The sequence below is a fragment of the Pelophylax lessonae genome (assembly GCF_965119305.1).
Source record: "Pelophylax lessonae genome assembly, chromosome: 5".
NCBI lineage: Eukaryota > Metazoa > Chordata > Amphibia > Anura > Ranidae > Pelophylax > Pelophylax lessonae.
This window is the reverse complement of record NC_138772.1, coordinates 398,876,771-398,895,748: the sequence shown is the minus strand read 5'-3', so window position 1 is coordinate 398,895,748 and position 18,978 is coordinate 398,876,771. Positions and strand designations below refer to the sequence as shown.

Genomic DNA, 18,978 nt, shown 5'->3' with positions numbered 1-18,978 from the left:
ACCCTCCTCCTGGGACCTGGCTTCCCGCCCAACTATGCCCTGTCACATGTGCCCCTGGCTTTTATAGCCCATCCCAGGATGCACCACTCTCTGTGCCAACCCACTGGGACAGCTACAAAAGCCTGTGTGTCACTGGCTGGGTTTCCTCCACTGTCCAACATGTTCCCCTATTGGATACAGTGGGGACACTCCCTCAAACCAGATAAATCACACATGGACACATGCAACAGGCAAAACTAACAATCAGGCTCCCCTGACAAGCAGGCAGAGCAACCAATGCCTTTACCTAGCACCTACCTAGAAGGGTACTACACTTACCTTAGAACAAAGCCCACCAGTGGTGTGCTGTCACCACTGACAGAGCTTTTATCTTCACCCAGTCTTCCTTCCAGGTTTGCAAGCTCTGGCTGTAAAAGTAGTCGGGCCCTGATGAGGTCACGCCCGCCAATGTGTGCAGGAGCCCTCGGCTGCGGCACAGAGCTCTGAAGGTGACGTCATCGGCTACATCTAGTGTAAATATCTCCCAAACACCGCAAGTTTAATTCACTGTACCTAAAGGTAAGGCTTATTATCCCAGATAGCAAGCAGTTGTGCTGTAAGTTTGAAAATGACTTGCAAACTTTTGCTAGACTTGTCAGGCTTCACAAGTTGGTTGCACAATTGCAGCAAGTCCGCATTGCATGACTCCAGATCAACTTTCTTTGCAAACTTTCTACAAGTTTTCTGCAAGTTCTGGTTCAGTTATGTTGTGTAATAATCATCCCACCACAGGGGTCACTGTGGCTGAATTTTCATGATGTAGACATGCAGAGCTCATGCTGTAGTGTAGACTCACCACTTCAATTTTGCTCTTGCTAGAGACTTTACACACAAGTTTGCTACAAATTGGAAAAGTGTCAACTAGAACTTGTGCTTCAAATGCTCTGCAAGTGTACAAGTTGCCAGTGAAAATGTGTAGCAAGTTAACGGACTTACAATTCAAAACTCCAAGATAGAAAGGATAACCTGCCACAAATTGGTTACAATGTTGAATTTTAAGTCTTGTTATCTTGCGGCACATTTTCACTGGCAGCTTGTACACTTGCAGAGCATTTAAAACACAAGTAATTGATTTTCAAACTTGCAGCTCTATTCGCTTGCTATCTGGGACTACCACAAATTTGTAAGAAGTTATCCTTGCTATCTGGAATAAGCCCCTTTCACACCAGCGGGCCAATCAGGTCCACCTATCAGTTTTTTGGGTGGACCCAATCGGACCACCCATTGTATCTATGGGGCGCTGAATGTCAGTGGACATGTGTCTGCTGACACCCACTGGGCATTCGATCCGATAAAAATAGACGTACTTGTCCAGCGGATCGGATCAGATGACAATTAGATGGAAACAGGCATGCAGTCCATTTTTATCTGACCGCCCAATAGAGGACAGCGGTCTGTGTCTGTATCTGCTCTGCATAGTGTAGTGGACACAGACCCGTCATCCGCCTGCTCAATAGGGATTAGTGGAGAGATCCCCTGCTGAGCAGGTGGATCTGCTTGGATGGATCCACTCCATCTGAAAGGGGCCAAAGGCTTACCTGTAGGTACAAGTTAAAGAAAATGGCTTTACTACCTCTTTAAATACCTTCAGTTGCACTTTAACCACTTGCCGACTGCCGCATGACTATATACGGCGTCAGTCAGCCCCTCACAGGCAAAGTGACGTAGGGGTACATCACTAGCCTGTGAGGCTCTAGGGAGCGAGCGCCCCCCGCGCGAGTGAGCGGCGGACCGGATGTCCGCCGGGCACTCGCGATCGTCGGTTACAGAGGGAGAAAGGCAGGCGGCTAATATAAACACAGCCGCCTGTCATTCTCCCCTGTGTAACAGCAAAGATCATACAGTCCTGCTATGTAGGATCGTAGATCTCTGCTGTTACATCACTAGCCACATCCAATCACAGTTAGAAGCACACCCCTAGGGACACACTTATCCCCTCCTTCTCTAATAAAGTTAACCCCTTCCCTGCCAGTGTAATTTTTACAGTAACAGTGCATATGTATAGCACTGATTACTGTAGTAATGTCACTGGTACCCCCAAAAGTGTCAAAAATGTCAGTCAAGGGTCCGATCTGTCCACCGCAATGTCGCAGTACCGCAAAAAAAATTGCAGCTCGCCGCCATTACTCGTTAAAAAAAAAAACAATAAAAATGACAAAAATCTTTCCCTTAGTTAGTAAACGCAATAACTTTTGCACAAACCATTTAAAATACGCTTTTTGCTATTTTTTTTACCAAACATATGTAGCAGAAAACAAATTGGCCTAAAATGTTAAAAAATTTTGATTTTTACATTTTTTTGGGGGGGAATTTCATATAAAAATATGTGAAAAATAGTGTTATTTTTGCAAAATTTTGCTCTTTTTTTGTTTATAGCGCATGATCAAAAAATCGCACAGGTGATCAAATACCAACAAAAGAAAGCTCTGTTTGTGGGAAAAAAAGGATGTCAATTTCATTTGGATACAGGGTCGCACGACCGCGCAATTGTCGATTAAAGTCACGCAGTGCCGAATCGCAAAATAGGCCCTGGTCAGGAAGGGGGTAAAATCTTCCGGGGCTTAAGTGGTTAAATACCTTCAGTTGCACATTAAGACTTTGTTTAGATATGGGGGTGGCAAAATGTGCAGTTGAGCTGCGTTTTTGTGGTCTCCTACGTAAACTGCAATAGGCAGCAGATGGGGATGTTTACATGGCGTGGGTGCGATGCTTTGTGTCCATGGCAAAGTTCACCCGACATGTAGTGGTCGGCAGGGGGGCAAGCCTGCCTAACGCTACACATTCAAGTAAATGGTGAAGAGCTGCAAACATCCCGGCAAAAATGGGGTAAAATAGTCGGTGAGGAGGCGTTCCAATTTCCATCACTTGTCAGTAGCTTCTGGAGCGCAAAGCGGACGCAGATCAGGTTTCTTAGGGAAGGGAGATTTAGATGCATATCTGAATCTACCTTAAAAAAGAGAACTAATGCAGCCACCACATCTAAGGATTGGTACACTGCAATATCATATTATTAGGTTTAAAATAGCTATTTATATAGAACTTGCCAGTCCCAATAATAATGCTATATAATAATTGTAATTCCTGCGTATGAGGACCCCCCCAATATCTGCTCCCAGCTGTGGTCAGCACAGAGGTAATAGTGAGAGCAGATTCTGGAGGCCTCCAGCAATGACAGCTCTACTAGTGTCAATGGAACTCAGCTCCTGGCTGCCAGAAGAGCAGCACCTCCTAGTGGCTGGTGGCGAGTAGCGCGGAGCATGCTTGTCCAAAGGGAGGCTGAGGATGCCGGCTTTCATATAAGAGCGGTTCCTGGCTGATCCTCGCCCACTACCCGGAGCCGGTGTGTCCTTTGCATGAGGCAGCGGAGCGTGCAGGGTGACAGCAGGCGGAACCATGCTGGAGATCATCAGTTTACAAGGCTTGACCCGGGAGCTGTCACTCTACCTGGAGAACCAAGTGCGAGTGGGTCTGTTCGGCTCCGGGGTGGGCTTGTCCTTGGTGCTGGGATTTGGTGCAGCCTATGCCTGCTACTACCTTAGTGTCATTGCCAAGGTAAGTCCCCTACCCCTCTATTGTCTATAGTCTCCACCTTAGTGGCATTGCCAAGGTAAGTCCCCTAACCCTCTATTGTCTATAGTCTCCACCTTAGTGGCATTGCCAAGGTAACCCTCATACACCACCATTGTCTATAGTCTCCACCTTAGTGGCATTGCCAAGGTAAGTCCCCTAACCCTCTATTGTCTATAGTCTCCACCTTAGTGGCATTGCCAAGGTAAGTCCCCTACCCCTCTATTGTCTATAGTCTCCACCTTAGTGTCATTGCCAAGGTAAGTCCCCTACCCCTCTATTGTCTATAGTCTCCACCTTAGTGTCATTGCCAAGGTAAGTCCCCTACCCCTCTATTGTCTATAGTCTCCACCTTAGTGGCATTGCCAAGGTAACCCTCATACACCACCATTGTCTATAGTCACCACCTTAGTGCCATTGCCTGATACATGACTATTGTCTATAGTCACCACCTTAGTGTCATTGCCAAGGTAACCCCCATACACCACCATTGTCTATAGTCACCACCTTAGTGCCATTGCCTGATACATGACTATTGTCTATAGTCACCACCTTAGTGTCATTGCCAAGGTAACCCTCATACACCACCATTGTCTATAGTCACCACCTTAGTGCCATTGCCTGATACATGACTATTGTCTATAGTCACCACCTTAGTGTCATTGCCAAGGTAACCCCCATACACCACCATTGTCTGTAGTCACCACCTTAGTGTCATTGCCAAGGTAACCCCCATACACCACCATTGTCTATAGTCACCACCTTAGTGCCATTGCCTGATACATCACTATTGTCTATAGTCACCACCTTAGTGCCATTGCCTGATACATCACCATTGTCTATAGTCACCACCTTAGTGCCATTGCCAAGGTAAGCTCCATACACCACCATTGTCTATGGTCACCAAATTAGTGGCATTGCCAGGTAAGCTCCATGCACTACCGTGTCTATAGTCACCACCTTAGTGCCATTGCCTGATACATGACTATTGTCTATAGTCACCACCTTAGTGTCATTGCCAAGGTAGCCCCCATACACCACCATTGTCTATAGTCACCACCTTAGTGTCATTGCCAAGGTAGCCCCCATACACCAATATTGCCTATAGTCACCACTTAGTGGCATTGCCAGGTAAGCTCCATGCACCTCTATGTCTATAGTCACCACCTTAGTATCATTGCCAAGGTAAGCTTCATACGCCACCATTGTCTATAGTCACCACCTTAGTGTCATTGCTGAGGTAAGCTTCATACACCTATATTGTCTATAGTCACCACCTTAGTGTAATTGCCAAGGTAAGCTCCATACATGACCATTGTCTATAGTCACCACCTTAGTGTCATTGCCAAGGTAGCCCCCATACACCACCATTGTCTATAGTCACCACCTTAGTGTCATTGCCAAGGTAGCCCCCATACACCACTATTGTCTATAGTCACCACCTTAGTGTCATTGTCAAGGTAGCCCCCATACACCACTATTGTCTATAGTCACCACCTTAGTGTCATTGCCAAGGTAGCCCCCATACACCACTATTGCCTATAGTCACCACTTAGTGGCATTGCCAGGTAAGCTCCATGCACCTCTATGTCTATAGTCACCACCTTAGTATCATTGCCAAGGTAAGCTTCATACGCCACCATTGTCTATAGTCACCACCTTAGTGTCATTGCCGAGGTAAGCTTCATACACCTATATTGTCTGTAGTCACCACCTTAGTGGCATTGCCGAGGTAAGCTCCATACATGTCTATTGTCTATAGTCACCACCTTAGTGTAATTGCCAAGGTAAGCTCCATACATGACCATTGTCTATAGTCACCACCTTAGTGGCATTGCCAAGGTAAGCCCCATACATGACTTTTGTCTATAGTCACAACCTTAGTGTAATTGCCAAGGTAATCCCCATACATGACGTTTGTCTATAGTCACCACCTTAGTGTCATTGCCAAGGTAAGCCCCATACATGACTGTTGTCTATAGCCACCACCTTGGTGTCATTGCCAAGGTAGCCCCCATACACCACTATTGCCTATAGTCACCACTTAGTGGCATTGCCAGGTAAGCTCCATGCACCTCTATGTCTATAGTCACCACCTTAGTGTCATTGCCAAGGTAAGCTCCATACACCACCATTATTTATAGTCACCACCTTAGTGGCATTGCCAAGGTAAGCTCCATGCGCCACTAAGTCTATAGTCATCACCTTAGTGCCTTTGCCAAGGTAAGCCCCATACATGACTTTTGTCTATAGTCACCACCTTAGTGTCATTGCCAAGGTAAGCTACATACACCACCATTGTCTATAGTCACCACCTTAGTGTCATTGCCAAGGTAAGCTACATACACCACCATTGTCTATAGTCACCAAATTAGTGGCATTGCCAAGGTTAGCTCCATGCACCACTATGTCTATAGTCACCACCTTAGTGTCATTGCCAAGGTAACCCCCATACACCACCATTGTCTATAGTCACCACCTTAGTGTCATTGCCTGAAACATGACTTTTGTCTATAGTCACCACCTTAGTGTCATTGCCAAGGTAAGCCCCATACATGACTTTTGTCTATAGTCACCACCTTAGTGTCATTGCCAAGGTAAACTTCATACACCACTATGTCTATAGTCACCACCTTAGTGTCATTGCCAAGGTACCGTAAGCTTCATACACCCCTTTTGTCTATAGGCATCACTTTAGTCACATTGCCAAGGTAACCCCCATACACCACTATTGTCTATAGTCACCAATTCATAAGTATTGTCTATTGCTACTACCTTAGTGTCCCTGCTTGATAACATGACTATTGTCTATAGCTACTATCTTGGTGTCATTGCCAAGGTAAGCCCTACACATGATTATTGTCTATAGCAGATTACAGGGTGTCTTGCAATGAATGACATTTTGTGATCTCCTTGGTGATTGGGGTTATGTCATTCTAGGTAATTCTTTGCCTCTTTCTCTACAGAAACCTCAGCTGGTGACAGGCGGAGAAGCATTGTGTAGCTTCCTAAAGCAATACTGCCCAGCTGTGACGGAAACGTACTACCCTACGCTGTGGTGCTGGGAGGGCAGAACCCAGACATTGCTGAGACCATTCATCACTGTCAAACCACAAGTGCATTACAGCAAGTGAGTATGTCTTATCTATGAACGACTAACGCCAACATATATATCTATTATCTATGTACAGCATGACTTCATTCATTCACCAGCTTGGCACTGACACCAGGATGACAGGTGAATCTCTTCTAGTCCAAGTACCTGTTCACCGGAGCCAAGCTATCCTTTTACAGATGCAGTATTCAAAGGGTTTGTAAAGGCAAAGGTATACTTACCTGCTCTGCGCAATGGATTTGTACAGAGCAGCCCAGATCCTCCTCTCCTAGGGGTTCCCCACCAGTGCCCTGGGCCCCCGCCCATGCTGAGCTCCCTCATAGCAAGCCGCTTGATGTGGGGGCACCCGTGCGTGCTCGCTCCCGAGCCTCGCTCTCTGTGTCCGTGGCTCTCTACTCCCTCCTCACTGTAATTGATATAGAATGCATGAAGGTAAAAAAACCTTCAGCCTTTAGAACCACTTTAATTTTAAAAGCAAACATTTATTATATTGCAGCTTACCAATTGTTAGATGTGATGGCTGCATTTGTTTTTCTTTTGTAGGCTTTCTGTCTTCTATTTTCACCTGATGATCCAGCCAGTAAGTCTGTTTTTCTAAATACCAAGCTGTCCTGCAGATGTAGCAGATAGAGGGTTGAGACAATCCATTTGCCACAGACAGGGGTGCGCACATTGATTAGCTTTTATTTATTTATGTAAAACATTGATCCTAAAAGGAACAAAAACTGTGACTGCTTATAAAGTGGTAGTTGGAGTTTGGCTTTATTATGTTAGTGTATTTAAATCTGCTAGTATATCTAACACTCCCCTCCCCCCAGACTAACAATGCTGCTGTCCAATGGTGCCCCCTGTGCTCCTTCAGTGTAGGCACTGTAATACAAGAGGTGTGTTACTGGACAGATCCCCTGGTGCAAACAGAGGGAGAAAAGCCTACAAAATGAAAACTTACACAGCCACCTTATCTAATGATTGGTAAGCTGCAATATGTTAAATTTTTTGTTTCTGGTTTAATACTGTAGCCAGTAAGTATGCATGCAGGCTAATGACACCGTCATATCTGTTTAATTACAAGGCCTGTCTGTTATTACTCATATAATTATCATCTATAAATTTCTATCCATTTATATGGAAATATGCTGGAGTCACACATGCATCAACCACCAGCTCATCAGCCGATGATCAACAAGATCTCTCTCTCCTTTCATGTGATACTCAACCAGAAAAAAATTACAGCACTAAAAATTCCTGCTCAGGCCTCATGCACACTGGACGTTTTTGGAGCTGCTGTTAGCAGCGTCAGACGTTTTTTTTTTTTTTTTTTTTGCAGCTGCAGAACGCCCATCCATTTTATTCTATGGCCTCATGCACACATAGAGCTTTTAGGCATAGGTGTTTTACAGCTCCAAAAAAACCCCAGGAACTGTGCGTTCTGGAGCTGCAGCGTCAAACTGTAAAAACGTCTGACGCTGCTGAGTAACGTTGCTTAACGTGCGTTAAGCCACGTTATATGTTTTTGTTCTTCCACTCAAAATCAATGGTTCCCTATGGGAGCCTATTGATTTGAATGGAAGGCGCACCGCAAGTCGGATCAGAATGATCCGATTTGCGGTGCGACTTGCGCTGTGAGAATCTTGAGGGGGAACTCCACGCCAAAATGGGGAAAAACACGCCATGGGGTTCCCCCCAGGTTCCAAACCAGGCCCTTCGGGTCTGGTATGGAATTTGAGGGTAGCCCCACACCGAAAAAACGGCGTGGGGTCCCCCCAAAATCCATACCAGACCCTTATCCGAGCATGCAGGCCAGGAAAGGGGAGGGGACAAGCGAGCGGCCCCACCCCCCCTGGACCATACCAGGCCACACGCCCTCAACATGGGGGGGTGTGGGTGCTTTGGGGCAGGGGGGGCCCTGAACCCCCCACCTCAAAGCACCTTGCCCCCATGTTGATGAGGACAAGGGCCTCATCCCCACAACCCTGGCCGGTGGTTGTGGGGGTCTGCGGGCAGGGGGCTCATCGGAATCTGGAAGCCCCCATTAACAAGGGTGGCCCCCCCAGATCCCGGACCCCCTCCCTATGTGAATGGGTATGGGGTACATTGTACCCCTACCCATTCACCGCATAAAAGGCAGTGTATGTAAATAATGACAGGAGACATTTTGAAAAGTTTATTAAAAATCTTCATTCGGTCTTCTCCACTCCGGTCTTCTCTCTGCTCTTCTCCCCTCTTCTGCCCTCCGCTCTTCTGCTCTTTTGCTCTTCTGCTCTTTTGCCTTCTCTGGTCTTCTTCTTCCTCCGGTCCTCCTCGGACGCTGTCCCCGGTGATTATGCCGGTCTCCGGTCTCTGCAGCTTATTATATAGCCATTAGGGGCGTGGCCTCCTGGTGACGTCACCGGGAGGCCACGCCCCCTTATGTCACCGACAGAGAGAATAAAAAACCTAAAAATAAATAGAGCTGCGATGATGTGAGAAAATAAACATGCAATAGAAATCCATATATTAATAGTCATATTAAGTGCAGAAACATCTCCATCCACCTGAAGTTGATCATTCAAATTAAGAAATCGAATTCTGCAAGAAAGGGCAACTTTAACGTCATTCTAAAGGAAAGATTAAAAAAATAAAATAACAAACATGTCAAACTTACCTGCTCTGTGCTTAAGTTTTGCACAGAGCAGCCCCGATCCTCTTCTTTTTGGGTCCCCTGTCGTTGGTCCTGGCTTCTTCCCCCTAATGAGTGCCCCCAGTAGCAAGCCTCTTGCTATGGAGGAACTCGAGCAGACTCTCTCCTGAGCTATGCTCTGTGTGTCCATTCACACACAGTGTGGCTCGGCCCCACCCCCATTCTCTCCTCATTGGCTCATTGGCTGACTGACTGTGATTAACAGCTGCTGTGTGAGCCAATGAGGAGAGAGGGACCGGAGAGCATCTGTTCTCATGCATATCGCTGGATCAAGATGGGGCTCAGGTAAGTATAAGGGGGGGGGGCTGGGCTACACTAGAATGCATTAAGGTAAAAAACTTGAGCCTTAATACTCCATTCACACTTGTGCCCCTTGCCATGCAACGTTGACATCAAAGTCACACGACAAGTTGTTTCCCATATTTTCCAATGAAACCCATTCATATACTGTATGTACGACTTAAAGTGCCAGCAACTTCAGAGTAGTTAATGCACTAATTTGGTCTAACTTTCATGCAACTTGAGGGCCATAGACTTCAATGTTAATCCTCAAAAGTTGTATGAGTCGTAATTTAATGGTATGGAGTGCAACTGTTGTCCATTATCATTGATTAAAGCCAATATCTCACCCATCCAAAATTGCATCAAAGTTGCACCAAGGTTCACTCCAAACTTTGGAGTTGTACAAGTGTGAATGGAGCCTTAGAATCACTTTAATTAATATACATCCTTATATAATATTAATTTGGTTCTAAAGACTTAAAGTTTTAAACTTTAATGCATTCTATGCATTAAGGTGAAAAACCTTCTGTGCTGCAGCATCCCCCCAGACCTCCCCTTTTTCTTACCTGAGTCCATCCCATCCAGCGATATGCACGAGTGCAGTGGCTCGTGCTGCTTTCTCTCTCCTGATTGGGCAGATTGATAGCAGTGAGAGTGATTGGCTCCCACTGCTGTCAATCAAATCTGATGACACAGGGGCAGGGCCAAGTCCCCCTGTCTGTGTCAATGGATGCAGCAGTGGGACTCGGGAACGAGAAAGCATGGGTGCCCCCCCCCCCCCAGGCAGCTCTGTGCTCAGACTCCTGTGCTCACCATTAATCCCATGAACATAAACATTGGAATCATGCTCACATGTAGTCACTCAGCACTAAAGGATCAAGTATATATGTGTCTCTGGGCTCCATACTACCTCAACGATCCCACAGATTCAGTGAGCGCTGTCAACACAATGATGACATCACAATGCAAGTTCTATCCTACGCGTTTTGTCAGTTCTGAATTCTTCAGGAGCGTTGAGAGCATTGTGTCCTTATGATAGCTGATATACCATGTTTTACCCCCCCCCCCCCCCCCCTGTCTAGCCAGCAACCTCATTAGGCAAGGTGGCCCATGTAAATTGGCAAAAGAAAAAATCACATGTAAATTTCTGCTTTCATTTTAGTTGGCTCCTCGGCTATTACTTACATAATTATCACCCAGAAATGTTCATCCATTTACATGCAGGGGTCTTCTTTTTTGTTATACTCATGGAAGGAAATAACTTGCTGACAGATGCATTAAGGGCTCATTCACACTTGTGGCCAGGGCACAGTAAAAATAGGCAGTTGAGCTGCGGTTTTACTGCCCCCCCCCCCCCCTCTTAACACAACACAGCTGCTGGAGAGGGGTGTATGGATGCCGCACTTGTGGAAAAATGCTACACCTCCCCCCCTTGCGTTTAGCAGGCAGTACTGCATCCCATTCAAGTGAAAGGGGTCCCACCACAACCGCTTGGCGGTGCATGTTTTTCAGGGTTCTCAGGGAGTCCTATTGCCTCCCAGCCACCTATCAGCTGCCCTCCACCATGGGTTGCTTTTCAGAGGGGTGGCAAGAGCTGCTGCTAGTGTAAACAAATCCTAACACCCTAGAACAGCCAGGAAGACACCTTTGCACCTGTAAATGAAATTTCTGGTCATTAGTGATACTATATTTATGGGGTTATATAAAAGGGCTTTGGAAGCTAAGACGCAGTGCAAACTGCAGCAACTCTTGGCAACCAATCAAATTTGACCTTGCACCATCTAAAAATAAACAATGCTGGCTGATTGGTTGCTGGAGTTTCCTCTACTTTGATCTTTATCTTATTAAATAATCCTAAAGATTTGCAAAAATGAATACTTGAAAAATAGCTCCACCCAGCTAAAGGTCACCATATTAAAAGCAGCTTTACAGGCTTATTCAATAAATCAAATAGCATAGAGCTGTGTATTACACCTCTATGATGTAATGGTTGGTATAGTAAATAGCACTTTTTAACATTATCATTTCTCTTTGTATAGCCTAAGAGCATAAGAAACCTGGAACAATATTCCACCCTCTACAGCATGTAAAGATCAGCTATGTGTATGCAATCCTGCATAAGTTGTATTAATTTTTATGGATTTTTCCAATTCATTGTTAAAAACTATGTATACAATATATGATTATTATTCCGCATTTTATAGTCTTATTTGGTACTGCAGATGCGCATGACAAGGGAAAATTGACGGGCTGGATTTACGCTGGTGCGTTTACAGACATCGCATGTGATTCGCGCCACATTGCTGTGCAGATCACATGCAATGTCTGTCCAATGCAAATTTAGCCATACAGTTTGTATGGTTGAATTTGCATCACATTCGGACCAAAATGGTACAGGATCCTTTTTTTTGGTTCGCACTGGAATCGGATCGAATGGGTCTTTACATCCATGCGATCTGATTCCTTTACCATTCCACAGTTCGCACTGGGGGTGTCATTAACTTTACATTGACCACCCGCAGCAGTTCGCAGAGGGCAGTGTGTTCTGCCTGTTAGTGACATGCAATGCAGGGACCAGCACTGGAATCTCGCTGGTTCCCGCATCACACAAGTGTGAACCCAGCCTTAGGCTCCATTCACATTTATGTGACTTGTCATGCGACTTTGGACATAACAAGTCGCAGCCATTTTTTTCAATGGCATCCGTTCAGATCGGTGCAACTTAGTCATGATTTTGAAAAGGTGCCTGCTCTACTTTGGCGCGTCCTTTGATGGGACTTAGATCCATTGAGTGTAAAGTCGGATCAAATTGGCACCAAAAGTCGCATCAAAGTTGCACTGAAAATCGTGCAACTTTAAAGTCATGCTAGTGTGAATGGAGCCTTAGTGGTCTATTTATAAATGATTCATACAACTTTCATCTAGGATTCACACATTTATCCTAATGAATCCGGTTAGAAAATGTATACTAATCTTCCCTATTGCAGTAACAATCATTTTAGCTGCAGTAATCAGGGATGCATCTTTAGTACGGAACATAAAGTTCAAGATACAGATAAATGTATAACTTTTGGTGGCAGTGCCAGTTGTGAAGTTGTGTTTTGTGAGGACGACAGGCTCAACTGGTGGTGACAGGAACACCCAGGTACAGTCCATAAAGGTTTGTCTTGCCCTTTTATTCAGCGAGACAGCAAACATAAAACAGTGCAGGAGGGCTTCTGGATACCGGGCAGCATAGTCAAGGACTACCAATATGGACTTCTGGAGTGACCAGATCCATAGCAACCCTCTCAAAGGGGACTTCAGTTATAGGCAAGTGTATTAAAATGTTATTGGGATGCATTATTCGACACTCAGGGTAAGATCACAATACCGCTCAACTGCTTAAATACTGGGCCAGAAAACCCACTGATCAATCCTCTCTTGTGATTTTACCCCTAAATAAGCACTTAGCACATATTTATTACCATCCTTGTAAGAGACTAGGAAACCACCAGCTGCTTCACCTCTTGCTCCCCGTTCCTTCTTTACACAATACAGAAAATCAAGGTATTCTGCAAACTGGGATTATACCAGGCTAACCTGTTGTTCTTGAGGTACCCTGTTGATTAGCTGCTTCCGGGAGCTCTTGCCCAGCTGCCATATTACAGGTAATAACATGGGTAGGTAACATAGGATGTCATATGATGTCCTCCCATTTGCGCGCCTCCTGTGCGCTCTAGTAGCCGCGCTGCCTTGTGATCTGATCTGTCACCTGCTGTGTCCACCGGACACAGGACATGACAGATCTGTATAACTGGGCCGGCCCCAGCAATCACAGCGATAACATGACAGTTGTACACAATGAATGGCTTTCATTTGTAGCCATTCTTTGTGTACTATTGTGTTGGTCTCTGTGATTGTTCACAGTGATCACATGGTACAGACGGAGCCAATCACAGCGCACTGTACCATGTGAAAACTGTGGCCAATCACAGCTGTTCCCAGTAGTAAATGAATAATAAATGAATAGTACATATGAATGGATGACATTCCTAAAAATGAATGCTTATAATAGTGATCATCAATGAGCAATCATAGTGTAAAAAAAAAATCCCAATCCCCTCAATGTTGGTCCTGCCTTGCACTGGCTTGAGGTAGCTTGTTGGGAATTCCTGTATGGCTGCAACTCCTAACTGATGCACTACACACTGTGCACTGACTCTTCAGGGCCCAAACTGCAGGCACCCCCTTTAACTCTTCAGGGTCCTGTGACTAGGTACCCCCTCTGTCACTTCAGGGCCCTCTACCTAGGTACCCCCTTTACAGCTAGCTGACCCTTGGATCCTAGAACCTTCTCTGGAGTGGTCCCCACTGACACTCGGCAGACCCTCAGGGGCAATCCTCAGTACTCACGACTTGTGTAGGCTTTCCTGGGACTGGAACCCTCTTTCCCTCCGCTGGTTCTCGGCACACCGGATCAACTCAGCATCCTCTGGATTCTCAGACAGCACTCCGAGACATCCACCTTCCTGAAACAGGAGGAGAGACAGCCGTCCTCTCCCTCCTGGGAGTCTACTCCCGCCAAAGACCTTGAGTCACACACTCCCCTCAGACTTATACCCACTCCCAGAATCCTTTGCAGCACAATCTGCCTCCTGGGGTAGTTACAAGCCTGAATGGGTCCCTGATTGGGTTTCCTCCACTGCCCTATGAGAAGCCTCTCACAGAGCCAGTGGGGAGACTCCCCTCTCAGCAGGCACACCTGAAAGCCATGACACCCTAACAAAAAAATAAATCATGGCCCTGCTGTTAGGCAAACAAAGGCCCACTATACATTTACCTAGCACCTACCTGTAGGGTGCTACATATATATCATTTTTTTTTTTCATACTGCCACCAGTTAGTGTCCCTGATCTCAGCCATACCAGTCATATGGTTACATTGAACTGCTCTGGTGACAGGGTATAAAAAAAATTGTGAAAAATTTTTTTTATTTACTTCATTTTCCAAAACGTTGGCAAAAAAAAATTAAACGCAAAATGTACCATTTCTTTTATTGAATACCTCTCTTTAACAAAGGGCAAAAGGGGCAGCTGCCCCGGGTCCAGTCATTGTTGTGGGGCCCAAAGTGGCGGCCCCTTTAGCCCACACTGCCCGCAAATAGTTGATAAGTGGATTCAAGAGGGCCCAAGAAAATGTTTGCCCAGGGTCCAATCAATAATAAAGACGGCCCTGCTCAGGCTGTCTACTTTCCAAAAAATGGTCATTTGTACTGTCCTGGCATATGAGGATTTCAGGGAATGAGCTAAGCAGTCAGTACATCAGGACTGATTCATTTTCATATACTTTATGTACCATGGCTTGTAAACTCTATAACTTGCACACAGACTAAATAATATGCATTGATTTGGGTTATTTTAACAAAGAAATGTAGCAATATACATTTGGTCTACATTTATGAAGAAAAATTACTTATTTGCAAAATGTTATGAAAGAAACTGAAGAAAATGTGGTTTTGTTTCAAAATTTTTAGTCTTTTCTTACTTATTTAGCAAAAATAAAAATTGAAAAAAAAAACCCCAGTGGTTATTAAATACCATCAAAAAAATGCTTTATTTGTCTCAAAAAATGATAAAAATGTAATTTGGGTAAAGTTTTACATGACTGAGTCATTGTCATTCAAAGTGTGACAGCGCTGAAATCTGAAAATTGGCCTGAGCTTGAAGGAGGTGAAACTGTCTAGTATTGAAGTGGTTAACTTAACATTTTGTTTTCACCCATTTGCCAAATTAGAATTCCATAACTATGTGGTCCCCAATCTTCCCAGACCACCTGTATATCTGGTATTTTTGGGACTGGAGCAGTTTCCTTTGACTCTGACCTCTGCGGAAAATCACAGCCATGTGTCACACTGTGTAGCAAGTTAATACCCACACCCATGACATGTTTTACATTTTCACTAGATGTTTCCACTAAGAGCACAGCAGTACTGTAGTCTTTGGCATCATCATGCATACAAAGTACTCCCATTCTTGGCAGAGTCCCCCAGACTGGCATGCATCGCATACTAGCTCATTATGAAATGCCTACCTTAGAACGAAGCCCTTCAGCGGCGCCTGCACATCACTGAGATGACTTGCATCTTACCTGGTGTTTCTTCCAGGTTCACGGGCCCCAGCGCTGTGAGTGGCCAGAGCCGCGATGGCGTCACTCCCGGGCATGCCTGTGGGAGTCGCCGGTCATGGCACAGGCCTCTGAAGAAACAGCACATGCGGCAGTTCCTTCAGAGGGCATGCGCCGATGACGTCATTGGTGGGTATATAGTAAATATCTCCTAAACGGTGTATGTTTAGGAGATATTTACAGTATCTATAGGTAAGCCTGATTATAGGCCTAACTATAAGTACAAACAAACCAGGGAAGTTTACTTACTCTCTAAACTTTTGTTTTTGGGTTTAGATACGTTTTAAGGCAGCAACCCCTGAACAGACCCTGTTCAGAATCCATCTGTCGCTGTAATAACATGAAATCTCATGGGTAGCCGATGGTAACTATACTTTGCAAATTGTTTCTTAATCATTGTTTGGTATACTAAAGTAGCTATCTTGTGTATGATCATCAGAGAATTATGAACTCTGACTAATGCTGGCCATACACATATAGATTTTTGGGCCAAGAATTTTCGTTTTAAGAACGTTTGTTCGATTTTCTAATTGTTCATGGGGTCAAAATGGCATTCGTTTTCAACCATAGGAAAATTAGAAGAAGCAGAATAGAAACTTTTTCTTGATCAAACAAATTCTTGGACAGTGCATGCGATTTTCATTCAGAAATTACATTTGTTATAAAGGGATAAGTTCGCCTTTTGGAACATGTTACACCCATATTCAGAGTGTAACATGTTACAAACGGACTGGCCCCTGCACCTCCCAGATTCCCCAATTTGACAGCTAGCGGGGGTCTTCTTAACCCCTAACACCCCCCCCCCCCCCCCCAGCTACTTTTTAAAAATGTGGCTGCCGGGCCACGTCACTGATTCACGGTCCCCTGTGAATGGAAAACCACAAGATCCAGCAGGTGTGGTTATGAGTAAGCGATCTCCAGTACCGTGAAACGCGTCAACCTGTTGCATGTCCCTGTAATGTACTGTCTGCATTTTATCTATGGTGAGGAATAAATGCTTCGATGTTTTCATTAAGTTCCTGAGAGCGGTCACTTTTTCTCTTTGACTGTGAAGTATCTGGATGGCAGATCCGACTCGCACCGGAGTGTTGTGTCTTACCTGAGCGGCTTTTCTTTGTCAGAATCAGTGTATTTGCTTGCCTGTGTGGGATGTATGGGCACGCAGATACACTGGCAGATTTGCTGGAGACCTGCCCCGGCTCGTTCCCTGGGAAGTCCGTGCGTGTGACCGGCCGACCCGATGTCCGCCGGTCACTCGCGATCATCCGACGTGAAGGGAGAAAGGCAGGCGGCTGATGTAAACAAGCCGCCTGTCATTTTCACCTGTGTAGGAATGGTGATCATACTGTTCTACTATGTAGGACCGTTGATCACTGTTCCTACACCAGTAGCCATGTCCAATCACAGTAAGAAGCACGTCCCTAGGGACACACTTAACCCCTCCTTCCCCAATAAAGTTAACCCCTTCCCTGCCAGTGTCATTTTGCAGTAACAGTGCATATGTATAGCACTGATTACTGCAGTAATGTCACTGGTAACCCCAAAAGTGTCACAAATGTCAGTCAAGGGTCCGATCTGTCCGCCGCAAAAAAATCACAGATCGCCGCCATTACTCATAAAAAAAAAAAAAACCACCAAAAATGACAGAAATCTTTCCCTTAGTTAGTAAACACAATAACTTTTGCGCAAACCAATCAAAATACGCTTTTTGCAATTTTTTTTACCAAACATATGTAGCAGAAAACAAATTGGCCAAAAATGTTAAAAAATTTTGATTTTTACATTTTTTTGGGGGGAATTTCATATAAAAAAAATGTGAAAAATATTGTTATTTTTGCAAAATTGATGCTCTTTTTTTTGTTTATAGCGCAAAAAGTAAAAATCGCACAGGTGATCAAATACCACCAAAAGAAAGCTCTGTTTGTGGGAAAAAAAGGACATAAACTTCATTTGGGTACAGCGTCGCACAACTGCGCAATTGGCCGTTAAGGTCACGCAGTGCCGAATCGCAAAAAAAGCCCTGGTCAGGAAGGGGATAAAATCTTCCGGGGCTTAAGTGGTTAACTAACGTGTGATGTAACACATATTTTTAGTATATTGAACCTACAGATACTGTCGTTTCAAAATGCAGAGTATACATTGTTGGTTTTATCCACTTGATTGTCTGCTCTTTCTGCTTCCTCCACACATTATGAGTCTGCAGAGAGAGGAAGAGAAGTAATGAGTAATGTCGCTGTCAAAATGCTTCAGAAGTTAGTTGAATTGCACAATGGTTGTATTAAGAATAGCACACACATTCCATGTTTGTGCTAACAGGAGTAAGACACGTCAAGCGAATGTCCCCCAACATTTAGGGTCTAAATACTAGGGTTTATTTACAATATTCATATATATGCTGGCTATTTCTGCCCTAAATTGGTACAAAAATCTAGCCTAAAAACGCATGTAATGAGTGTAAGGTGTTCACAAGTGTACAACTTTTAGAAGCATAAGTATTCTGTTTTTAACAACTAGAATAGATTTACCTACGTATGCATGTACCTGTGTGTTTATGCACTTACATGTGTATACGCATAAATTACATGAAGATACTCACCTTGAACAAAATTTGGGGATTTTTTTTACAATGCTATCATTTTTTTACATATAATAAACATGTTATACTTATCTCCTCTGTGCAGTTGGTTTTGCACAGAGCAGCCGGGATCCTCCTCTTCTCGGGTCCCCCTTCGGCGCTCCTGGCCCCTCCCTCCTGTCGAGTGCCCCCACAGCAAGCAGCTTGCTATAGGCACTTGAGCCCCGCAACAGCTCCCTGTGTCCATTCAGACATGGAGCTGCAGCCTGACCTTGCCCCCTTTCTCTCCTCATTGGCTGACTGACTTTGATTGACAGCAGTTGGAGCCAATGGCGCCGCCCTGCTGTCTCAGCCATGAGGTAGGGAGTACCGGACAGCCGAGACGCTCCTGTAACATCGCTGGATTTAGATGGACCTCAGGTAAGTATTAGGGGGGCTGAGGGGGGCTGCTGCACGCAGAGGGCTTTTATCTTAATGCATAGAATGCAATAAGGTAGAAAATCTCCTGCCTTTACAACACTTTAACCCCCTTGCGCCTAAGGGTAAAAGAAATCC

The 18,978-nt window shown here is 44.9% G+C and overlaps 1 protein-coding gene across 1 annotated transcript in view; it reads left to right on the top strand.

Annotated features, from left to right (window-relative positions):
* Nucleotides 1-3,311: 3,311 nt before the first annotated feature.
* Nucleotides 3,312-18,978, top strand: part of ABHD3 (abhydrolase domain containing 3, phospholipase) — a 124,465-nt gene continuing 108,798 nt past the window's right edge. Inside the window, exons 1-2 of the mRNA XM_082257285.1 lie at nucleotides 3,312-3,591; nucleotides 6,573-6,736. Of these exons, the coding sequence (XP_082113411.1) occupies nucleotides 3,433-3,591; nucleotides 6,573-6,736 (323 nt within the window). The 5' untranslated portion in view covers nucleotides 3,312-3,432. The remainder of the gene's footprint in view (nucleotides 3,592-6,572; nucleotides 6,737-18,978) is intronic.